General features: G+C 41.8%; 1 protein-coding gene across 1 annotated transcript; it reads right to left on the bottom strand.

Annotated features, from left to right (window-relative positions):
• Positions 1 to 2,485: 2,485 nt before the first annotated feature.
• LOC134343637 (uncharacterized) lies at positions 2,486 to 25,996 on the bottom strand. Its single transcript, XM_063042401.1, has 6 exons — positions 25,930 to 25,996; positions 12,824 to 12,977; positions 12,028 to 12,188; positions 10,114 to 10,317; positions 8,098 to 8,279; positions 2,486 to 7,987 (listed from the first exon to the last, which is right to left on the bottom strand). The coding sequence occupies exons 1-6, from the start codon at positions 25,994 to 25,996 to the stop codon at positions 2,486 to 2,488; spliced, it is 6,270 nt and encodes a 2,089-aa protein (XP_062898471.1).

Here is a 25,996-nt window from a genome sequence, read left to right as displayed (position 1 = left end):
TCCTGAATATAACTCAGTCCTTCTGTTCATAATCTCATCTTTTTCCATGATAATGGTACCGTCCTATGCTCTCGAACATCCACCTGAAGAACAGAGGAGCTTTTTACCAGTGATATTCTTGATTTGTTGATGTAACCTTTTTGGATCAGCAATAGGGATTCTTTCTATTTGCTTACATTCCTGGTTTAACCATTCTTCTTTGGCTTTTTGACATAAGCTTTTAACTTTTTTATCTGAAGACTTATATTTTTTAGGATTTTCTTTCTTCCGTCTCCTTTCTTCCATTAAATTTTTAATTTCATCTGTCATCCATTTATTCTTTGTGTTTTTTCTTTGGCACTGCTTCCTGCATGCATGCTGAGCTCATTGACTTCATTAACTTTGCCTCCAACTTTCACCCTGCCCTCAAGTTTACCTGGCCCATTTCCGACACCTCCCTCCCCTTTCTTGATCTTTCTGTCTCTATCTCTGGAGCCAGCTTATCTGCTGATGTCTACTATAAGCCTACTGACTCTCATAGCTACCTGGACGATTCCTCTTCTCACCCTGTCTCTTGTAAAAATGCCATCCCCTTCTTGTAGTTCCTCCGTCTCCGCCACATCTGCTCTCAGGATGAGGATTTTCATTCCAGGACGAAGGAGATGTCCTCCTTTTTTAAAGAAAGGGGCTTCCCTTCCTCCACCATCAACTCTGCTTTCAAACACATCTCCCATTTCACGTACATCTGCTCTCACCCCATCCTCCCGCCACCCCACTAGGAATAGGAATCCCCTTGTCCTCACCTACCACCCCACCAGCCTCTGGGTCCAACATATAATTCTCTTTAACTTCCCCCACCTCCAACGAGATCTCACCACTAAGCACACCTTTCCCTTCACCCCCCCCCCACTCTGCTTTCCGCAGGGATCATTCCCTAAGCGACTCTCTTGTCATTTCATCTCCCCCATCCCTTCCCACCAATCTCCCTCCCGGCACTTATCCTTGTAAGCGGAACAAGTGCTACACATACCCTTACACTTCCTCCCTTACCACCATTCAGGGCCCCAGACAGCCCTTCCAGGTGAGGCGACGCTTCACCTGTGAGTCGGCTGGGGTGATGTACTGCGTCCGGTGCTCCCGATGTGGCCTTCTATATATTGGCGAGACCCGACACAGGCTGGGAGACTATTTCGTTGAACACCTCCACTCTAACCGCCAGAGAAAGCAGGATCTCCCAGTGGCCACACATTTTAATTCCACATCCCATTCCCATTCTGATATGTTTATCCACGGCCTCCTCTACTGTAAAGATGAAGCCACACTCAGGTTGGAGGAACAACACCTTATTTTCCGTCTGGGTAGCCTCCAACCTGATGGCATAAACATTGACTTCTCTGATTTCTGTTAATGCCCCACCTCCCCCTCGTACCCCATCCATTATTTATTTGTCTTTTATTATTATTAACTTTTTCTCTCTCTCTCCCTTTTCTCCCTCTGTCCCTCTCAGTATACTCCTTGCCCATCCTCTGGGCCTCCCGCCTCCCCCCTTCTTTCTCCTTAGGACTCCTGTCCGTCCCATGATCCTCTCATATCCCTTTTACCAATCAACTTTCCAGCTCTTAGCTCCATCCCTCCCCCTCATCTTCTCCTATCATTTCGGATCTCTCCCTCCCCCTCCCACTTTCAAATCCCTTACTATCTCTTCTTTCAGTTAGTCCTGACGAAGGGTCTCGGCCCGAAACGTCAACTGTACCTCCTCCTATCGATGCTGCCTGGCCTGCTGCGTTCCACCAGCAATTTTTATGTGTGTTACAGTTGAATGAGAAGCTGGATAATGTTGTTCCTCCAACCTCATATGGCAGTAAAGGTTGCCATGGACTGACATAATGGAATGGAAATGGGCAGTGGAATTAAAATGTTGGGCCACCAGGAAATCCTCCCTAGTGTGGACAGAGCGAACGTACTTGATGAAGTGGTTGCCTAATCAACTTTGGATTTCACCAATGTAGAGGAGGCCACATTGGAGCCACGGGAATGTAAATTGTGACTACCTTGCAAACTACATGTACAAGAAACCTATTTATAATTCAAACTAGCGCTGCATGATTTTAAAATATCTCTGAAAGCAATCAGTGCTAGAGAACTAACATTCTTGACTTACATTTCAATATCTAATATTCAAAATAGCTTACCTGGCTCTTAAAGTGCAATTTGTTTTGTAAAATGGATGCCACAAGAATTGACAATGTCAAAAGTTAATCAAGAAGAATATATTTATTTTTCACCATCAAATAAATTAAATTATTCAGAATCACAAAGCTGTTGTAACATTAGAAGCACATAAACTTTATTTAGGGATCATAGAAGACATAGAAAAAGATATTATTTTAGGCTCAACTGGAAATATATTACCTCGATCATCTGTGCAAACATTTATAATTGTTTTAATACATCAGGTAAACACTTTAAGGTTTGTGCATATCAGATTTGTTTCTTCACACTGAGACTAACTAGAACTGTGCTCTTCAAGCACAGTCACGACAGTACCTACTGTTGTATTTGGATCAAGAAATGTCACTAATGGCAAATTGATATTTTTTTCCTGATAGATACGATTTTGCACTGTCATACTCAGCATGGAATCAAGACCAAAGCTGGAAAGGTAAGTTTCTTTTGTGAACTCTGTAGGATCAGCATTGCTGACTTCACTCAACAATTCAATTACATACTCCTCAGGGGTCTTTTGTGAATTATTGGGTAATTCTGCCATTGGATTGATTTGTGATTTACTGATTTCATCCTTCATAAGGGAATAAAATCGTGCTTTGATTGCTGGATTTTGAGAAACATTAGCATTCAAACTGGAGAAGTTAAATTTACAGATAGCAAGCTGTGGATTGTTTTGTACGAGAGACTGTTCAAGGCATTGGTTAATTTCTGAAATTTCCAAAATCATTATCCCCTTTGATTCCAGAAATCTTTGGATGCTATCCTTATTGAGTAATAGGCCAAGGTTCAGTGCACCCCAGTTGATAGACTGCCCTACTAGTCCCTGAGTTCTCCTGTAATGCACAAAAATGTCAAGAAAAGAGTTTGCTGCAGAATAGTTTGCCTGGGCAGAATTCCCAATGAATGATGCAACTGATGAGTAGCAGACAAAGTAATCCAGTGGAAAGGATTTTGTTGTACTGTGAAGATTCAGTACTCCTGCAATCTTTGGACCCAAAACTTTATCGAACAATGATTTATTTAGAGCTTGCATGAGGGCATCGTGTAAGACAACAGCACTGTGAAACACTCCTTTAATTGGGATCTTTGGGAAGGAATGAAGGAAACGACTGATGGCTAACTCAACATTTGACAAGTTTGAGATATCACAGGTAATGCTAAGCACAGTTGTCCCAAATTGTTTCCAGAGTTCTTTAAATTCTTCTTGCTTCTCAGTAGTTGGAATGCTTCGTGACAAGATAATGACATATCCTCCCCCATGTTTAGCAATAAAACTTACTGTCTCAAAGCCAAGCCCCGAAAGCCCCCCTGTCACGATATATGCTGCATCTCTATGAAAAAGTTGTTTGTGACTGTGGTACACAGGTATCTCTGAAATCTCATCATTTAATGTATTTGTATTCAGATCCACAACTGAGACAGCTTTGCAGGTGAAGTAGGAGTCTTCCCCAAATTCACCTACATCACAGGTCACTGAGTGAAAACTAATCGTTGGAAAATCAAGCTGTTTGCTCTGTAACCGCAACGATCTCATCCACTTATAAACATCATCAGCAGATTTTTTCAGATAACACTTTTTCAGTATGTTAGTTACCTTCAAGAAATGAATTTGAACATTTTCCTTTTCATAACCAAGAATGTTCTCACAAGCTTCAAATGCCTGGTTGTTGTCAAAGAGAACAACAACATACCCAGCGGAAGAGTTGCTAACAACCCTTGTGACCAGAGCTGCGTTAACAGGTGGCAGGAAAAGCAAAGCATCGGAATGAGGATATGCTTGTGAAAAGTCACCAGGTTCTGTTTGAACCTGTACTTTCCAGCCCAATGACTCAGCTGTCAGAGACAGCACCTTAGTGAGACAAGATTCTGGGCTGGAGGAGAGAATTGACAAGCATCTGTGGTGCTTAAGAGGAGGTAAGATGTTATGGAATATTTCCCAGGCAAGTATGAAGTATGAGACACAGGGTGTCTGCTTCAGGAATGGAATTTTGCTGCTTTGGAAACAAACGGTTGCAGGAACACTTACTGTTGAAAATGCAGCAACAGGGTAGCATATAACAACATGATCTCCTACTTTGCAGGACTTTACATCTTTGCTGACTGCTGTGACTGTACCACTGAAGTCCAGAGCAATTAACTCATGTCCTTTAGTTGCAGTTGTGTTCCAGTACAATGTCTGTCCAAAGTTCATAGCAGAGACACTGACTGGAAAATAATCTGAAGAATGAATGCACATTGCATCAATTTTAACATAAGCTGTTTGTTTTACAGGCTCAATCATTTTCCATTCTTGTGGCTTTGCGTGAAAATCTACAACTTTGTAAGGATTCATTGTCTGGAAAACTACATTTTCATAACCAGAATAAGGTACAACGCTGAAAATATTGTTGGAATTTATAGTAGCTGCTCGTTTGATATATGAAACATGTACCTTTCCCAGTCGAATCATTACTTCAGGGTAAGTATGAGGCAGGCTGATTACGTTAGCTAATACTGCAATATCTGCCTCATTAGTAGAGCATATGTCTATCAGCTGAAAAGCAATCTCCTGAAGTTCGACAAGGCATGATCTGGTCATGCCCCATAAGGCAAAACCTGCAGTGATTTGATCCACTGCATTTTCAGATGTCCTGTAGGTGATTGTTCTCACAGACTTCGAGGATTTTTCCCCTTGGACCAGTTGAAGGATTTGCCGATAAACCTCACAGCAGCTGCTGACATGGTCCACTACTTCTTTGCTGTTCCGGTTAGTTATGTTTTTCATGCCCCACAAGAACAACACTTCGTCAAAACTGTTCAAATCAGTCACATTGTACTGTCGCAAAATGTGTGTGACTTCTCTATCCATCAAGGTCTCTGGATCCTGGTAAGGTATATAAAAGGATTGCCTATGCAAGTGCTTTTGCAGACCTTTAGCAATCCCAATGTTATCGGCAAATACTAATGATTTGGGTGTAGAACGACTATCTACTTCTTTAGCAAGGTAATCAGTTTCCTCCCAAATATTTTCATAGGACATGTTATTAAAAACGGTGGAATTGCCTTGCCCAAGGAACGTAATTCTGACATTTTTTAATTCAGCAATTACTGTGCCCTTTCTATCTGTAAATGCCCCAGAAACTTCAAAAAATTCTGCAGCACTTTTACAGGTTCTCATGTATATTATCATTTCCTGTTGCATTGGTTGACATACTACCAAACTGCCAATGGAAGTTGGGAACCCTGCTCTCAGGTTTGACATTTTCATTGCCAGAATAGCAGCCATTTGCATGTAGTAATCTAAAATAACTGGATGAATGCATAACTCGTGCATCTGTGGAACAAGTTCATCTGGTACCGTAACATATGTTATAGCTTCCTGTAGTTCATCTGAGCAGAACACATCTCCAAGGTTTCTGAAGACTGAACTATATTGGAAGCCTAAATTCGAGATATTATCATAGATATTTTCTGCCCTTATTCTAACATTGTCTCTTTGCAAAATGTGGTCAACTGAAAGAATATTTTCTTCAACCATGTACTCCATGTTTTGTTGAACTTCTCCTTTTGCGTAAGAAACAGCTGATGCCATAACAGTAAATTCAGTCACTTTGTCTTTCCTGTTAAGTTGGACTTTGAGCTCTGTTGAGTTTGGTTGCACAATATAGGGTTTCAAGAAAGAAATACTCAATTGGCACAACCTGAGGGGTATCTTTGGCTTAATACTTTCCAAGGTCGATGCTAATGCAAGCTCAACGTGCATGGAGCCAGGTAATATTGGCACTCCATTGTTTTTGTGCTCCAACAGGTACGGTGCTTTTGTTAGTGTGAGGTTGTAGCTGTACTCCTTGCCATCTCTGCTTGAACTACTGAGAAGAGGATGAGTTATAGATGACACATTTTTGTCACCATGCCTGAAATCTTCAAAATCAATGCTAAGCTTAGTACGATCAAACTTATAACATGGATACAATGTTGGAACTATCTCACATTCCTCAAAGATATTTTGCCAATTAGGATTGTATCCCATTTGGAAAAGCCCTGACAAAACTGAAAGCAGGGTTTCATAATCTCTTTGTGGCTGCAGTGCAGGGAAAACCTGAGCCCCATTTCCTACAATTTCTTTAATGTATCTTTGTAAGGCCCTTCTAGGTCCTATTTCGATAAACACAGCATCATTTACCTCTGCAACAGCAGCTCTAATGGCTTGTTCAAAAAGAACAGGTTTTTCTATATTTCTGGACCAATACTTTCCTGTCACACAGTCATTTCCTGCAACCAACTTTCCAGTAACAGTAGAAATTACTTTAACTTTCGTTTCATGTTTCTGTAAATTGGTGATACTCTCTTCCACTTGGTTTAAAATTGGTTCCATCAAATGACTGTGATATGCTGCAGGGACATCCAGAAGGTGAAGGAATACATTTTTGTCACCAAATGAACTGTGCAAATCTGTATACAATCTGTCTATTGCATCGGCATCTCCTGACACTGTGCATGATGAGGGACTATTGAATGCAGCAATGCAGAGTCTTCCTGAATAAGAATCAAGCTTATCTGACACTTTCTTCACAGGCAAATTACTAACCACCAACATTTTCCCTCCTGTTACTGTTGATTGTAAAGCACTTCTGTGGTAAAGCACCTTTACAGCATCTTGTAATGAAAGTATTCCAGCACAATATACTGCAGCTACTTCTCCAACTGAGTGTCCAATGATAATGTCAGGCTCAATTCCCCAAAACTTCAGAAGAGTCACTATAGCAACTTGGATGCCAAAAAGTATCGGCTGTGCTATGTCTGGTTTTGTGAAGTCATCGCAGTCATTCTCTATTAACTCCATTAAGTCGATGTCTGTGTATTGTTGGATTATCCTGTCTATCTCATTGATCTGTGCCCTGAACCTTGGTTCTATTTGTAGAAGTTGTTTGCACATACCTTGATATAAAACACCATTGCCACAAAACACAAATATCAATTTAACATCAGCTTTGGTCTGAGCCACTTCACTATCTACAGCTGATCTAAGCTGCTGTTGGAGATGGTCAAGGGAAGGAGCAATAAATGCTTTCCTGTATCTGTAATTCTTATGGCTTCTCCTACATGCAGATGTGTACGCCAGGTTGTGAAGAATTATGTCTTCACTTTCCCTTATTTGGTTACTTGTATCCTTTATCATCATTCTAACTGAATTCTGGGAGACAGCGGAAAGCACAAATATTTCAAGTGGTTTTTGTACAGAGTTTTGACCAGAATCTTGCTCGAAATGCCTGACAACTACATGAGCATTTGTCCCTCCAAATCCAAATGAGTTGATCCCTGCCATCTTCCCTTTCTCCCCATTTCCTTCCCAGTTCATCACAGTGGTTGGAATCTGTAGGTTCAAAGCTTTTGCATTGATGCTGGAATTCTCCTTGGAGTAGTGGAGTGATGGTACAATTTTTCCATGATGCATCATGAGGAGAACTTTAATTAAACCTGCAGCTCCTGCAGCTGATTCAGTGTGACCAATGTTTCCTTTGACTGACCCCATTGTAAGTGGAGGAAAATCTGTATGTCTGGATTGTGCAATCACACTTGATATGCTGGCTGCTTCAGTCGGATCACCAGCTGGTGTTCCGGTTCCATGAGCCTCCATGTACTGAATCTGTGAAGGGTCAACACTTCTGGGGTAAATGCTCCTCAGTAATTCTTCTTGCTGCTTTTGGGAGGGTCTGGTGATAGGTGTGACTGTTCTGCCATCCTGATTGATTGCACTACGGACTATTACACCCCAAATATGGTCGTGGTCCTTCTGAGCCTGTTGGTAGGGTTAATGAGTATGTTAATATTAAAAGAATGGTTTTCCAATAAGCACCAATATTTAAATACACTTTGTCGACATAAAAAGAATCTGATAAAATGTGTTACCTTTGCTAGAGGCTTTAACAGCAAAATGCCACAACCTTCGCCTCTTCCGTATCCATTGGCTTTGTTGGAAAATGGTTTGCTCATTCCATCTGGAGATATCATTTTTGCTTTGCTGAGTGCTACATTGACTCTTGGCTCAATAATACAGCTCACACCCCCGCAAACTGCCATCTCACAATCACCTGAGGGACACAAGTGGGAATCAGAGTCTATGTGAATACAAATGTACAAGGAAAGGTTTGAATAAAATAATTCGTGATACAAAAAAAATTGTTGAAACAGTTCAGACCCTTAACAGTGTTGCTGAGCAGAGAGATCATGGGATCCAAGTTCATACCTCCTTGAAAGTGGCAACACAGGTGGACAGGGTGGGTCAAGAAGACTAATGGAATGCTTGCTTTTATCAGTTGAGACATTGAGTTCAAAAGCCAAGAGGTTATGTTGCAAGTATAACTCTCATTAATCCACATCTGGTGTATTGCGTACAGTTCTGGTTGACTGTAGGAAGGATGTTGAAGCTTTGGAGGGGTTGCAGAAGAGGTTAACTGGGATGCTGCCTGGTTGTTTGCTCTGGAGTGCCAGAGGGTGAGGTTTTATAAGATTATGAGAAGCATAGATATAGTAGACAGGGAGTATGTGTTTCCTGGTATTGACGTGTCTAATGTCAGATGGCTTGCACTGAAGGTGAGAAGGGGTAGGCTGAATGGGGATGTGTGTGGCAAGGTTTTTACTCAGAGAGCAGTGGATGCCTGAATGCACTGCCTGGTACAGCTGCAGAGGCAAATACATTCGAGGCTTTTAGCAGATGTTTTAGACAGGCATGTGTAAATGAGAAAGATTGAGGGATATGGGCATTGTTGAGGTAGGAGATATTAATTTTTGGGGGGGTTTTGATTTACATTTTCGCTGGTTTGACACACTATTGTAGGGCCTGTTCCTGTGCTGTGCTATGCTGTACTGTTCTATGTTCTAAGCTCTAGATGTAGCTGGAAGGAAGATAGAATGTTGTGGCTCAGTTTTGTTACTTTCTTGTGTGGCATTAAATTACAACTAAAGATCAGAGATTTGCTAAGCTAACTAATTATATTTCAGAGTACAACATATTCCTCTGAAGTATCTCATTCTTAGAAAAAAGGATCCATGTGGTGTTGCTCCTTTCCCACCATTTCCTTGCTAAGTTACTAATAGTGAATAATTAGCAGTGTAGAAAAGCAGGCCAGGAATTATAACAGGAGTATCTAAACGTGAGGTGTCAATTGACTGAAGCAGTTTCATAAGACTCCATTCAACTTTCTTCAGATGGAACTAAGTGAAGCTACAGTTTGAACAATCAAATTTAGTTCATGCATTAGCGACTCTCCCAACATAGGAAATACCCTCTCCATGTCCATTCAATCAGGACCTTACACCATTCAATAGGTTCCAATGAGGTCAACCCTCATTCTTCTGAATTCTAGTGAATACAAGCCCAGAGACATCAAGCACTCTTCATATGACAAGCCATCCTGGAATCTTTTTTGCGAATCTCCTTTGAACCCTCCCCAGTTACAGCATATCCTTTCTAAGATATGGGGCCCAGACCTGCTCACAATACTCTAAGTAAGGCCCCACCAGTGCTTTATAAAGGTCAACATTACATCCATGCATTTATATCCTAGTCCTCTTGAAATGAATGCTAACATTGCATTTGCCTTCCTCACCACAGACTCAATCTGCAAATTAACCTTCAGGGACTCCCAAGTCCCTTTCCATCTCTAAATGGAGAGAAAATACAAAAAGCTAAGGTGCAAAGCGACTTGAGGTTTGTGGCAATAGATGGGAGATTCCCAGAGCTAATAAGCTTGCTGATGGTGTGGGAGACAATGGCCTGGAGACAATTGACTGAAGCAGTTTCGTAAGACTCCATTCAACTTTCTTCAGATGGAGGTCAGTGAAGCTACAGTATGAACAATGAAATTTATTTCATGCATTATAGTAACAAGAGTAAAAGTAACTGAATAAAAAAAATCCTTGTACCTTGCTTGATAGCCTGAGCAGCATAATGCAAAGCAACAAGCGATGAAGAACATGCTGTATCAATAGCCAGTGATGGTCCAGTAAGGTTGAAAGCAAAAGAAATCCTATTTGCCGCAATACTCATTGCTGACCCTGTCCCATTATAATGGGTGATTTTGTTGGCGACACTATTTGAAATCCCCTCAAAATCACGATTCATGAGTCCTAAAGAGAAGGCAATGATGAAATGTCAAATGACAATTGTATATGCGTTTGCAGAGGTTATGCAATGTATCACACTGTGTAGAAATTCCAATACTCATTGGTAATCACTAATAAAGTTACTTCTAGAATCCTTTCTCTTCCAGCTCTACTTCCATTTGTCTTTATCCCTGATACGGAGGGAATGTCAAGTCAGACCATGAGAGGCCTGCGTCAGGCATTTTCATGCCTTACAAGGCACAGATTGGAAGTCTGTGTGGGGCGCCACTCCTCGCACAGACTGGAGCAATGTGTGATTAAGTGCCTTGCTCAAGGGCACAAACACGCTGCCACAACTGAGGCTCGAACTAGCGACCTTCAGATCACTACACGGACACCTTAACCACTTGGCCACATGCCCAACACATTATTATTAACTTGTGATAACACAGGTTATCCCTGACAACTTCACTTTAAGTCACTTATATTAAAATTTATAATTCCTATCTACCATCATTCACTCTCAAACATTTATACTTTATTAAGTAAGTTTTACTGTTGAAACATTAGTGGGGTTCACAGTTTTAATGTGTAATTAACACAACAATTTCCTGTGACTGCATGCACACAGTTAGATATGTAAATAAAGCAGCTGTTCTCCAAAAGATACATAAAATCTAAACATTTCACATTCAAATCCATGATGTATACAAACTAAACCTTCCAGACATAGTTAGGCTCCATCTTCACCAATGTAAATACCCACTTAATGCAATAATAAATCATACTGATTACCACATAGCATTTCTGTAACCAAAATTTTGTGGAGGTATCTAAGAGGATTGATGAGGGCAGGGCAATGGATGCTGTCTTCATGGAGTTTAACAAAGTCTTTGACAGAGGTTCTGCATGGACCAGGAGAGCAGCACATTGGACACAGAATTTGTTTGGTAGTACAGGCAGAGGATGGCAGTGGAGAATCGTTTTCCAGATCAGAGACCTGCATCAGTGCTGTGCCACAGATATCAGAGTGTAGTCCTTCCTTGCTCATCATTCAGCAATTTATGCAAGTGGCATGATCAGTTTGATTGTACATGACACCAAGATTGCTGGCATATTATCTGAGATTACAACAGTTTATAGACCAGCTGAGAAAATGGTCAATAGAATGATGATGGAATTGAAACAGATAAGTGCAAAGTGATGCAGTTTGGGAAGTTAAACCAGGCCAGAATATGCACTGGGAACGGCAGGATCCTGGAAAGTCCTATTGACGGAGAGACCCTATGGTACAAGTACGTTGTCCCTTAATACTGGCAACATGGGTAGACAGGTGATGACAAAAGCTTCCCCAGCTGTAGCACTGAGGAGAGGAGTTGGGACATCATGTTACAGTTGCTGTAAACATTGGTCAGGTTACACCAGTGTGCAATCTGGTCACCGCACTATAGGAAGGATATGATTCATCTTGAGTGACTGTGAAAAGAATTCACAGGAACGTTGCCTCAAATTGGAGAGCTTGAGTTGGTAGAGATGACTTTCCCTGCTGCAAAGGGGTGACCTTAGAGAGGTCCATGAACCATGAACACTACTTCGCTGTTTTTGCTCACTTTTTGCACTTATTGTTTTTTAAATACAGTCTATTCTTACTGTAGCTGATATACAAATGACAAAACAAGTTTGAGAGTGGAAACATCTTATGCTCATTCACATGGTCTGACAATGTCTACTCACCAATGAAAACACCTGTTTTACTCCCACTGATGTTTTCCATGGGCATCCCTGCATTCTCAAACACTTTGTATGTGCACTCCAACAGAAGTTTCTGTTGTGGGTCCATACTATTGGCCTCTGTTTGACTTATGTTAAAGAGCTTGTGATCAAATTCATTAAACCTATTAGGTAAATAAAAAGTCCGTGTTAACTGCAGGCCAGTGATATTCTGAGGTGCTCACTTGCTGACATACTGTAAATGCATCGGACGATTTCTAAACAAAACAAAATCATTCAGTTCACTTAAAAAGTAATTTTCCACAGTAATTCTCTTTCTTGTGCTAATGTGGATATTCTAGAAAAGTGTCACTTTCATTCAACAATAATTAATCTGCTTGAAAATTATTTTAATAGAGAAGTGTAAAGTCATGCATTCTTTTAGAAGTTTGATCAATGAGAAGCAATAAACTAAGGCTGGCATAATTTGAAGGCAAATGCCAGATCAGAGGTATTTGATTTTAGTGTCATTTATAGTCAGGCTGAAAATAACTTAAATTTGTTTCCAATACTGTTGATTCTCTAACTGTGCTGATGTAACCAAGCTTAACCAATTGTGTCATCCACTTTCTTACCTGTAGCTGGTACTGATGACTTTCACCTCTGATTCACTTTTAAATCTTTAAATAGCACTGTGATGGTGATTTATTTATGAATTCAAATAGACCTCAAGATTATCTATTACTCTAAATTGATCTATAATTATTAATACTTCGATCATTCAGTTTGACATTTTATGAAATGCTTTATACTTCATTACCCTTCGATTAAACTTGCTTGTTTTGTGATCATTTTTCCTGCTTTGTTGTCATCAGTGTCATGCCAGAACTTTGTATCGAAACGATTTGCTGGAATATCATCCACACAGTTTTTTCCCTCAAGGAGGACATTCCAGAAATTGTCAATGCCTTCTCCTGGAATATAAAGAAAAAACTTTTAGATAATAACCAGTTTGTAATTCTGCTATTCATCCCTGAGGAAGGTAACACTATCACGTGACTCTTCATTTATAATCATTCTAGAGATCTGGACCTTGCAGGCTAAGCAAGCATATAAACTGGTCAGGCTTTGGCGAGAAAGGGTGTAGTTTAAAGGTGCTTTAGGTCTTTTGGATCGGGACTACAGAGCGTCGTGGGAGCTGAATTCTGAAGGAAGGCAGTTTTTTAAAAAACTTCCTCGAGTGCAAGAAGGACGAGACTGCGCAGGCGCGTGACGTCAACAGGACAGCGGGGAGAGTTTAAAAAGGAGACCACCCTATACAGCGGGCAGCGGAGTGAGCGGTAGCAGAGTGTAGGGCTTTGGCTTCAATGGGCTTTGGCGGTAAACGGGAAGAGGCGAGAGCGAAGCACCAACTCTTTTTCTCTCCCCCCCACTTTCGCGAATCGGCCCGGACAGACAGGAACAGCAGGGCTCTCACAGCTAACAGTACGAGCTAACGGTTTAAAAAGTTCATTTGTTTGGCGAGGTAAGTGGGTGAGTAGACTTATTTTTCCTGTTTCATTCCTGTAGAATTAGATAGCATGCCTGCAGGGTTAGTGCTTTGTTCAGGGTATCAGATGTGGGAATCCTGGGAGACCTCCAGCCTCCCTGATGGCCACATCTGTGCAGCTTGATGACCTACTGCTTATCAGGGAAAGTGAAGAGGTGATAGACAGGAGCTACAGGGAGGTAGTCATCCCTAGGTTACAGGAGTCAGAAAACTGGGTCACTGTCAAGAGAGGGAAGGAAAATGCCCAGATAGTGGAGAAAGCACAGCTGTGGCTGTCCCCCTCGGCAAAAAATATCTTGTTCTGGATGCTGTTGAGGGGGATGACCTGACATGGGATGCCCACGGTGACCGGGTCTCTGGCACTGAGCCTGGCGCTGTTGTGCAGGAGAGAAGGAGGGAGAAGAGGAATGCAGTAGTCATAGGGGATTCCATAGTCAGGGAAATGGATAAGAGTTTCTGTGAGCCTGATAGAGATAACCGCATGGTGTGTTGCCTCCTAGGTGCCAGGGTACAAGATGTCTCGGATCGGGTCCTGAATATTCTGAAGGAGGAGTGTGAGCAGCCAGTTGTCTTGGTACATGTTGGTACCAATGACATAGATAGGACAAAAGAGGAGGTGCTGAAGAGAGATTTCCAGGAGTTAGGAAGGAAGATGAGAAGCAGGACCTCCAGGGTAGTAATCTCAGGACTGTTACCTGTGTCACGTGCTAGCAAGGGCAAGAATAGTAGGATCAGGCAGATGAATGCGTGGCTGAGAGGCTGGTGCAGGGGGCAGGGCTTCAGATTCTTGGATAATTGGGATCTCTTCTGGGCTGTTAGGGAGGGTTTAAACTAATTCGGCAGGGGGATGGGAACCGGAATGACAGAGCAGAGGAAGGGGAAAACAGAAATAAATCCAAGATAGTGAGCAGTAAAGATGTCAGGAAAGACAGGCAGGTGATGGGGCAAATTTGTAGCCATTGGGATGAGTTGCAGTGCAATAAAGTTGCAGTGAAATCAAAGCAAAAAGTACCAAATACTGGTCTTAAGGTGTTATACTTAAGTGCACGCAGCATAAGGAATAAGGTGGATGATCTTGTGGTTCAGCTACAGATTGGCAGGTATGATATTGTGGCCATCACTGAGACCTGGCTAAAGGATGCATGTCTCTGGGAGCTGAACGTCCAAGGATACACGGTGTATCGGAAGGATAGGAAGGTAGGCAGAGGGGGAGGCGTGGCTTTATTGGTAAGAAATGGTATTAAATTATTAGAAAGGGTGATATAGGATCGTAAGGTGCAGAATCTTTATGGGTTGAGCTAAGAAATCGCAGGGATAAAAGGAACCTGATGGCGGTTAATTATAGGCCTCCAAACAGCTGCAGGGATGTGGACTACAAAATACAACAGGAGATAGAAAAGGCTTGTCAGAAGGGCAGTGTTATGATAATTGTGGGGGATTTTAACATGCGAGTGGATTGGGAAAATCAGGTCGGCACTGGATCTCAAGAGAGAGAATTTGTAGAATGTTTGCGAGATGGCTTTTTAGAACAGCTTGTTGTCTAGGGGATCAGCTCTACTGGACTGGGTATTGTGTAATGAACCGGAGGTGATTAGAGAGATTGAGGTGAAGGAACCCTTAGGAGGCAGTGATCATAACATGATTGAGTTCACTGTGAAATTTGAAAAAGAGAAGCCGAAATCTGTTGTGTCGGTATTTCAGTGGAGTAAAGGAAATTACAGTGGCATGAGAGAGGAACTAGCCAAAGTTGACTGGAAAGGGACACTAGCAGAAAGGACGGCAGACCAGCAGTGGCTATAGTTTATGTGAGAAGTGAGGAAGGTGCAAGACAGATATATTCCAAAAAAGAAGAAATTTTCGAATGGAAAAAGGATGCAACTGTGGTTGACAAGAGAAGTCAAAGCCAAAGTTAAAGCAAAAGAGAGGGCATACAAGGAAGCAAAGATTAGTGGGAAGACAGAGGACTGGGAAGTTTTTAAAACCTTACAAAAGGAAACTAAGAAGGTCATTAAGAGGGAAAAGATTAACTATGAAAGGAAGCTAGCAAATAATATCAAAGAGGATACTAAAAGCTCTTTCAGGTATATAAAGAGTAAAAGACAGGTGAGAGTAGATATAGGACTGATAGAAAATGATACTGGAGAAATTGTAATGGGAGATAAGGAGATGGCAGAGGAACTGAACGAGTATTTTGCATCAGCCTTCACTGAGGAAGACAGCAGTATACCGGACACTCAAGGGTGGCAGGGAAGAGAAGTGTGCTCAGTCACAATTAGGACAGAGAAAGTACTCAGGAAGCTGAATAGTCTAAAAGTAGATAAATCTCCCGGACCAGATGGAATGCACCCATGTGTTCTGAAGAAAGTAGCTGTGGAGATTGCAGAGGCATTAGCGATGATCTTTCAAAAGTCGATAGATTCTGGCATGGTTCCGGAGGACTGGAAAATTGCAAATGTCACTCCGCTATTTAAGAAGGGGGCAAGGAAGCAAAAACAAAATTATAGACCTGTTAGCTTGACGTCAGTGGTTGGGAAGTTATTGGAGTCGATTGTCAAGGATGAGGTTACAGAGTACCTGGAATATGACAAGATAGGCAGAACTCAGCATGGATTCCTTAAAGGAAAATCCTGCCTGACAAACCTATTATAATTTTTTGAGGAAATTACCAGTAGGCTAGACAAGGGAGATGCAGTGGATGTTGTATATTTGGATTTTCAGAAGGCCTTTGACAAGGTGCCACACATGAGGCTACTTAACAAGATAAGAGCCCATGGAATTACGGGAAAGTTACATACGTGGATAGAGCATTGGCTGATTGGCAGGAAACAGAGAGTGGGAATAAAGGGATCCTATTCTGGTTGGCTGCCGGTTACCAGTGGTTTTCCACAAGGGTTCGTGTTGGGGCCGCTTCTTTTTACATTGTACATCAACGATTTGGATTATGGAATAGATGGCTTTGTGGCCAGGTTTGCTGACGATACGAAGATAGTTGGAGGGGCCGGTAGTGCTGAGGAAACGGAGAGTCTGCAGAGAGACTTGGATAGATTGGAAGAATGGGCAAAGAAGTGGCAAATGAAGTAAGATGTTGGAAAGTGTATGGTTATGCACTTTAGCAGAAGAAATAAACTGGCAGACTATTATCTAAATGGGGAAAGAATTCAAAGTTCTGAGATGCAATTTGACTTGGGAGTCCTCGTACAGGATACCCTTAAGGTTAACCTCCAGGTTAAGTCGGTAATGAAGAAGGCGAATGCAATGTTGGCATTCATTTCTAGAGGAATAGAGTATAGGAACAGGGATGTGATGTTGAGGCTCTATAAGGCGCTGGTGAGACCTCACTTGGAGTACTGTGGGCAGTTTTGGTCTCCTTTTTTAAGAAAGGATGTGCTGACGTTGGAGAGGGTACAGAGAAGATTCACTAGAATAATTCTGGGAATGAGAGGGTTAACATATGAGGAACGTTTGTCTGCTCTTGGACTGTATTCCTTGGAGTTTAGAAGAATGAGGGGAGACCTCATAGAAACGTTTCGAATGTTGAAAGACATGGACAGAGTGGATGTGGCAAAGTTGTTTCCCATGATGGGGGAGTCTAGTATGAGAGGGCATGACTTAAGGATTGAAGGGCACCCATTCAGAACGAAGAAATTTTTTTAGCCAGAGGGTGGTGAATCTATGGAATTTGTTGCCATGGGCAGGAGTGGAGGCCAAGGCACTGGGTGTATTTAAGGCAGAGATTGATAGGTATCTGTGTAGCCAGGGCATCAAAGGTTATGGTGAGAAGGCGGAGGAGTGGGACTAAATGGGAGAATGGATCAGCTCATGATGAAATGGCTGAGCAGACTCGATGGGCCGAATGGCCGACTTCTTCTCCTTTGTCTTATGGTACTAATCTTTTGGAGTCATTGGGTTGATTGCAGAATTTAAGCTTAAGAAATTGGAGTCAGAGTATAACAATTGTAGGCAGGATGGTAGTTAAGCCAGTGGATAGCTCTTTCTGTAGGATGTGAGATTACGGGGTACCCAATGGTCTCCTGATTTCTACATCTGCAGGAAGTACTTCCAACTTCAGCTCCTGACTGACAAGGTTAATAAAATAGAGCTAGAGCTGGATATTCTCAGGACCATTCGGTCAGGTTTGCAAGAACTGTTGGGGAGGGTTTATCTAATTCGGCAGGGGATAGGAACTGGAATGATGGACTGAGGATGGGGCAGTTGCCATACAATTAGAAGCAGTAGGTATTGATGCTGTGAAGCAGGACAGACAGATGATAGGGTAGAATTGAAGTTAGTAGGAGTGTTGATGAGTAACATGGAGGCAAAATAGAAAAGGGTGAGGAATACAGGACAGGTGTAATATTTGAATGCATGCAGTATGCAGAATAAGGTGGATGATATTGTAGTGCATTTACAAATTGATGGAATAACGATGTGGACATCACTGAGTTGTGGCTTTAACAAAATCATAGCTGAGAGCTTAACATCTAAGGATACACATTGTATCAAAAAGACAGACAGGGGGTCTGTGGTGGCTCTGTTGGTTAAAAATAAAATCAAATCTGCAAAAAGAGGTGACATAAGATTGGGAGATGTAGAATCTATGTGGGTTGATTTAAGAAACTGCAAAAGTAATAGGTGTTGTATAGGTGTTATATACAGGCCTCTGAACAGTATCCTGGATGTGGGATATAAGTTACAATGGGAGATAGAAAAAGCTTCTGAAAAGGCCTCCTCTATATTGGTGAGACCTGAGGTAAACTGAGAAACCTCTTTGGCAAGCTCCATGAACCTAAAGCAGGATTTCCCAGTGGTGAACCATTTTAATTCCTATCCCCTTTCCTGTTCCAACATGTCAGTCCATCACCTTCCCCTCTGCCATGCTTAGGCTCCTCTCATATTCATTCTGGGTAGTCTCCAACCTGATGGCATGATTATTGATTTCTCCTTTCAGAAATTCTTTTCCCATTCCACTTCCCCGTTCCATTCTTCTGTTTTCCATTCTGGCTTCTTAACTCTTCTCCTCACCTGCCTATCATTTCCCATTGGTACTTCTCCTTTCTCCCTTTCTCCCATGGTCTACATTTGGCTCCTCTCAGATTCCTTCTCCCGCCCTTTACCTTACTCAGACACTTGGCTTCACCTATCACCTTCTAGTTTGACTCACATCCACATCACCAGTTTTTTGTTCTGATATTTTCCCCTTCCTTTTCAGTTCTGAAGAAGGGTCTCAGACTGAAGAATCAACTGTTTATTCATTTCCACCAATGCTGCCTGACCAGCTGAGTTCCTTCAGTATTTCATCTGTGTTGTTAAAAAGAGCAATGTTATGATAGTCATGGGAGATTCTAATATGCAGATAGACTAGGAAAATGGAGTTGCTGCTGGTTTCCAAGAGAGGGAGCTTGTAGAATGCTGACAAGATGGCTTTGTAGAGCAGCTTATGGTTGAGCCCACTTGGCAAGAGGCAATTCTGGATTGGCTGTTGCGTACTGACCCAGATTTAATTGTGGAGCCTAAGGCAAAAGAACCCTCAGGAGTCAATGACCTTAATATGATAGAATTCACCCCACAGGTTGAGAGGGAGAAGATAAAGTCAGATGTATCCGAATTACAGTGCAGTACAGGGAATTACAGAGGGCTTGGGAGAGGAGCTGGCCAATATTAATTTGAAGGGAACACTATCAGGAATAAAGACAGAACAGTAATGGCGGGATTTTCTGGGTTCAGTTTGGAAGGTGCACAATAGGTACATCCCAAAGATGAAGAAGTATTCTAGAGGGAGGATGAGGCAACCATGACTGATAAGGGCAGTCAAAAGCAGTATAAAAGCCAAAGACAGGGCATACAAGATAGCAAAAAGTAGTAGGAAGTTAGAGGTTTGGGAAGCATTTAAAAACCAACAGAAAGCAGCTAAAAAGCCATAAGGAGAAAAAAAGTTGAAATATGAAGGTAAGCTAGCCAATAATATAAACAAGGATACCAAAAGTATTTTCAGATATATAAAGAGTAAGAAAGAGACTAGAGTGGATACTGGACTGCTGGAAAATGATACTGTAGAGGTACTAATAGGGAACAGAAAACAGCAGACAAATGTAATGAGAATTTTGTAGCCAACTTTACTGTGGAAGACCCTAGCAGTATATCAGAAATTTGAGAGTGTCCAGGGCAGAAGTGAGTCTGGTTAGGTCTGAAGGTAGAAAGGTCACCAGGTACAGATGGACTATACCCCATGGTTCTGTACAACATAGCTAACGAAACTGTGGAGACATTAGTAATGAACTTTCAAGAATCACTGGATACTGGTATGGTTTTGGAGTACTGAAAAATTCTGAATATCACTCCACTCTTTAAGAAAGAGGGAGGCAGAACAAAAAAAATTATATGCCAGTTAGCCTGACTTCAGTGGTTGGGAAAATTATTAAGGATAAGGTTTCAGGGAACTTTGAGGCACAAGATGAAATAGGTCAGAGTCAGCATGGTTACCCTGAGCGGAAGTCTTGCCTAACAAATCTGTTGGAATTCTCTGAGGAAATAACAGGCAGGCAGTATAGTCAAACAGGAGTCAATGGATGTTGTTTACTTTGATTTTCAGAAGGTCTGTGACAAAGTGCTGCATGTGAGGCTAATTAACAAGATAAGAGCCCATAGTATTATAGGAAAGATACTAGCATGGGTAGAGTATTGACTGAGTGGTAGCATGTACAGGGTAGGAATAAAGGGGCCTTTTCTGATCTACTGCCAGTGATTAGAGGTGTTCCGCAGGGGTCGGTATTGGGACCATTTCGAATCGCATTGTATGTCAATGATTTGGATGATGGAATTGATGGCTTTGTGACTATGTGTAGGAAGCAGGGAGTCTGCAGAAGGACTTAAAAAGATTGGGAGAATGGGCAAATAAATGGTAACTGGAATATAGTGAATGGAAGTGCATGGTCGTGCACTTTGGTAGAAGGAATAAAAGTGTAGGCTCTTTTCTAAACAGAGAGAAAATCGAGAACTTAGATGTGCAAAGGGACCTGGGAGTCCTTGTGCAGGATTCCCTAAAGGTTAACTTGTAGGTTGAATTGGCGGTTAGGAAGGCAAATGCATTATTCATTTTGAGAAATAGTTTTGAGAGAACTGGAATATAAGACCAAGGATGTAATGTTGAGTATTTGTCAAGCATTGGTTAGGTCACACTTGTATTATGAGCAGTTTTGGGCCCATAATCGGAGAAAAGATGAGCTGGCCAGAGGAAGTCCATAAGAATGAATCCGGAAATAAAATGGTTAACTTATGAGGAATATTTGATGGCTCTGTGTCAATACAGAGCCCAAACAGTTCGATCACTCATACCAACAATAAGAGAAAGACAACTCAGATTCCTAGGACACATCATGCAGAAAGATGAACTAGAAAAACTCATACTCTCTGGAAAGATTGAGGGGAGCAAACCTAGAGGAAGACCTCAGCTTATGTACATCAAAAGCAAAGCTACGTGGCTACCCATCGAGGAAATGGAAGTCATCCAAAAAACGAAGGATAGATCTATATGTAAAACCATGGTCACCAAAGTCCACATCGGATATAGTACCTAGACAGACAGACAGACAGTGTCTATACTCTCTGGAATTCAGAAGAATGAGGTGGGATGACGTTGAAACCTATTGAATATTGAAAGGCCCAGATAGGGTGGATATGGAGAGGATGTTTCAATAGTGGAAGAGTCTAGGACCAGAGGCCACAGCCTCAGGATAGAGGGATGCTCATGGTGAAATGGCAGAGCAGACTTGGTGGGCTGAGTGGCCTCATTCTGCTCCTACATCCTATGGTCTTACAGTTCTGTCAGGGAGAGATTAGTCAGTATGTGTCTGGGCAATAAACACTGAGAACCCTTTCATTATCAATTTATCACACTTGGACTCAAAATTCCATGACATTTCTGTATTTCTTATGTTTAAACCTAATGCACTCTCAGCTCTCTAAACTTCCATGAGTTTCTCAACAATGAACGCTAGTTAATGTGAAACCTTCTGTGAGCAAGCTTTCTAAAACTTGTAAACTTGGACAGCCAAGTGCAGGCATAATGCAGCCAGCTGAGAATTATGGGTAGTTTTCTGGGCCTGCCCAGTCGCAGCCCATACTGCACAGATCCCTGCCCACGTGCAGATCCATTCAGAAATAGTGGATGCATTAGTGATAATTTTTCAAAACTCGTTAGATTCTGGACTAGTTCCTGAGGATTGGAGGGTGGCTAATGTAACCCCACTTTTTAAAAAAGGAGGGAGAGAGAAACCGGGGAATTATAGGCCGGTTAGCCTAACGTCGGTGGTGGGGAAACTGCTGGAGTCAGTTATCAAGGATGTGATAACAGCACATTTGGAAAGCGGTGAAATGATCGGACAAAGTCAGCATGGATTTGTGAAAGGAAAATCATGTCTGACGAATCTCATAGAATTTTTTGAGGATGTAACTAGTAGAGTGGATAGGGGAGAACCAGTGGATGTGGTATATTTGGATTTTCAAAAGGCTTTTGACAAGGTCCCACACAGGAGATTAGTGTGCAAACTTAAAGCACACGGTATTGGGGGTAAGGTATTGGTGTGGGTGGAGAATTGGTTAGCAGACAGGAAGCAAAGAGTGGGAATAAACGGGACCTTTTCAGAATGGCAGGCGGTGACTAGTGGGGTACCGCAAGGCTCAGTGCTGGGACCCCAGTTGTTTACAATATATATTAATGACTTGGATGAGGGAATTAAATGCAGCATCTCCAAGTTTGCGGATGACACAAAGCTGGGTGGCAGTGTTAGCAGTGAGGAGGATGCTAAGAGGATGCAGGGTGACTTGGATAGGTTGGGTGAGTGGGCAAACTCATGGCAGATGCAATTTAATGTGGATAAATGTGAAGTTATCCACTTTGGTGGCAAAAATAGGAAAACAGATTATTATCTGAATGGTGGCCGATTAGGAAAAGGGGAGGTGCAACGAGACCTGGGTGTCATTATACACCAGTCATTGAAAGTGGGCATGCAGGTACAGCAGGCGGTGAAAAAGGCGAACGGTATGCTGGCATTTATAGCGAGAGGATTCGAATACAGGAGCAGGGAGGTACTACTGCCGTTGTACAAGGCCTTGGTGAGACCACACCTGGAGTATTGTGTGCAGTTTTGGTCCCCTAATCTGAGGAAAGACATCTTTGCCATAGAGGGAGTACAAAGAAGGTTCACCAGATTGATTCCTGGGATGGCAGGTCTTTCATATGAAGAAAGACTGGATGAACTGGGCTTGTACTCGTTGGAATTTAGAAGATTGAGGGGGGATCTGATTGAAACGTATAAGATCCTAAAGGGATTGGACAGGCTAGATGCGGGAAGATTGTTCCCGATGTTGGGGAGGTCTAGAACGAGGGGTCACAGTTTGAGGATAGAGGGGAAGCCTTTTAGGACCGAGGTTAGGAAAAACTTCTTCACACAGAGAGTGGTGAATCTGTGGAATTCTCTGCCACAGCAAACTGTTGAGGCCAGTTCATTAGCTATGTTTAAAAGGAAGTTAGATATGGCCCCTGTGGCTACAGGGGTCAGGGGGTATGGAGGGAAGGCTGGGTTCTGAGTTGGATGATCAGCCATGATCATAATAAATGGTGGTGCAGGCTCGAAGGGCCGAATAGCCTACTCCTGCACCTATTTTCTATGTTTCTATGTTTCTATGAATTACGGGAGCAAATCCAGACACGTGAATCAAGTACTTGACACGTATGTCTTGTTGCTGGCAGTAAGCTCTGCCTCATTCACTTTGACATAACAGCAAGGCAACAATGAAATAGGAATATTCATTTTTACAGGACCAGAGGCATCTCAGGGTGGTAAGGGGTCAAATGTGTCACTTAACCTCTAACTTAAAGTCAGCAAAACCACACAGCGGATTATTGACCACAGGAGGAAGAAGCCGGAGGTCCATGAACCAGTCCTCATTAGGGAATCGGAGTTCCCTCGGAGAGGTGCAGTAGCTATAAATTCCTTGGCATTAATATATCAGAGGATCAGTCTTGGAATCGACATTGAAATGTTTTCACAAAGAAGGCACGGAAGTGTCTCTACTATTTTAGAAGTTTGTGCAGATTCAGAATGTCATCTAAACATTTAAAAACTTCTATAGATGCACAGAGGACAGTATCCTGACTGGTCGCATCATGGCCTGTTATGGAACAGAAAAGACAGCAGAAAGTGGCCGTCACAGCCCGGTCCATCACAGACAAAGCCCACCCTAGAAATGAATACATTTACAAAGAACGCTGTCCTAAGAACACAGTGAAGATCATTGAAGACCCCCACCATCCAGTCCATGCCCTCTTCTCACTGCTACTGTCAAGCTGGATATACAGAAGCCTTAGGGCCCACATCAACAGTTATTACCCTACAAGCATCAGGCTCATGAACTGGCACGGATAACTTCAATCACCACCACTCTGACCCTACAGTCTCATTTTCAAAACTCTTTACAATTCATGTTCGCAGTATTAGTTTATATTTGCACAGTTTGTCTTCTTTTGCACATTGGTTCTTTGTCAGTCTTTGTTTTCCCCTGTTAATGCATACAAGGAAGTTAATCTCAAGGTAATATATGATAATCTGTACATAATAATAAATTTTCTTTGAACTTTGTAAATTGAAATGGAAGCAGGGTGTTCATTGATAGTGCTCTGGTCTTTGCCTGACGATTTCAGTTTCTGGTTTCACTTCAGCTGATTGAGGACGAAAGTCTCAGCGAACAGTTCCAGGAAATATCACAGCATTGGGAATATTGTTTTGGGATATGATGTTAAATTTAGGTCCCATTTGCTCTCTCAATCAGCCACAAAATGTCATGTAATTTAAGAATAGTGCAATTATCCCGTGTCCTCCCTTAACATTACCCTATATACAGATGATTTGACCATTTCGTCCTGCTGGTTGTGAGTATATTGTGTACAACTTTATTACTCTATTCCCTACATTACAAAAGTTACTTTATTTCCAAATGTATTTCATTGGCTGCAAATCTTCATTTTCTTTAAAAAAACACCTGTGCTTCCTTGAAGATCCTGTTGTGAACGCAATCAACCTCCACTTCTTGGAAGCAAATCCACTCCCTGATAGTGCAGCAACACACACAAAGTGCTGGAGGAACTCAGCAGGCCAGGCAGCATCAATGGAAAAGAATAAAGAGTCGAGTACTGATGAAGAGTCTCAGTTTGAAAAGTTAACTGTTTACTCTTTTCCATCAATGCTGTCTGACCTGCTGAGTTTCTCCAGCATTTTGTGTGTGTTGCTTTGGATTTCCAGTATCTACAGAATTTCTTGAGCTCCTGAATGTACAGATTATGTGTGACAAAATATGGATCTTGCATACGAATATGGAGGTGCTGCTACTTGCCACAATGCATTATGATTTAAAAACCCAGCTGTCCATGATCTCATGAATGAAAGAATGAAAATTGCTTTGATATACGTTCATGTGAAAATAGCAAACAACCACCTTTATTAATAATAGCCCAACCAAGAGTTTTCCGATGAAAGCGGGGATCGATATGGTAACTACTCTGCCCGCGGACACAAGAGAGTTTTGGACACAGCTCAGTAGATCATGAAAAACAACCTCCCCTCCATGTCTAAACTTGTTCATTACCCTATGGAAGCCAACAGAATAAAAGATCCCTCCCACCCCAGATATTCTCTCCTCTCCTCTTCCAATGGGCAAAAGATATAAATCTTTTTTTAAAGATATAAATGTTTGACAACACGTCCCACCAGCCTGAAGTACATCTGTACCACTGGTTTAAGATTATTGAACAGACTTTTTGTATGAGATTGACCTCACAATCTACCCCATCATGGCCCTTGCACCTTACTGTCTCTGTGACTGTAACACTTTAACTAAGAGCATTCTGTTATTGCCTTTCTGCCCCCTGTGCACGTTCTCTCTGTGATTGTGTGGGTTTTATCAACATGCTTCAGTTTTTGTCTTAAACGTGTGGGGTGGTCAGTTCATTAGCTTAAGTGGGAGAATATGGAATAATGGAGGAAAGGGTCTGGTCTATGAACCAATATGGATTTGACAGGCCAAATGGCCTCCTTCTATGGGAGGAAATATTTGAACATTGTGGTGCCTATCTTATTTTCAACATATAGAGAGGCCCAGGCTTGGATATAGCTGGAGCGATGGGCGGAGCAATAAACTAAAGCGACAGTAAATAGACGTCCCATTGTCGATGTATAATTTATATTTGAGTTTTTTTTACAGTTTTCTGTGAGTGGACAAATCTTTTATTTTCAAACATAATAAAGAGGAAGGTTAACCTTATTTGTCAATCTTGTACAGACGTTTTGCTGAAAAGTTTAGTTTTCAATCTTTATTGGTCTTACCTCCGGGAAAGTTACATCCTATTCCAACAATAGCTATATCCTCACCGTTGTTTTCCATTTTTAGCAT

This window comes from Mobula hypostoma, chromosome 3 (assembly GCF_963921235.1).
Source record: "Mobula hypostoma chromosome 3, sMobHyp1.1, whole genome shotgun sequence".
NCBI classification, from domain to species: domain Eukaryota; kingdom Metazoa; phylum Chordata; class Chondrichthyes; order Myliobatiformes; family Myliobatidae; genus Mobula; species Mobula hypostoma.
Note: the sequence above shows the minus strand (reverse complement) of the source record. Positions and strands in the feature narration are given on the sequence as shown.

What these genes read in the sequence shown, in the direction of transcription:
- LOC134343637 (XM_063042401.1), bottom strand. Translation starts at nt 25,996, where the DNA reads ATGCTAAAAATGGAAAACAACGGTGAGGATATAGCTATTGTTGGAATA. An exon ending in AGGATGTAACTTTCCCGGAG is followed by an intron (nt 12,978 to 25,929) that starts GTAAGACCAATA and finishes TTTATATTCCAG; the next exon opens with GAGAAGGCATTGACAATTTC. An exon ending in TGTTAAAGCCTCTAGCAAAG is followed by an intron (nt 7,988 to 8,097) that starts GTAACACATTTT and finishes CCCTACCAACAG; the next exon opens with GCTCAGAAGGACCACGACCA.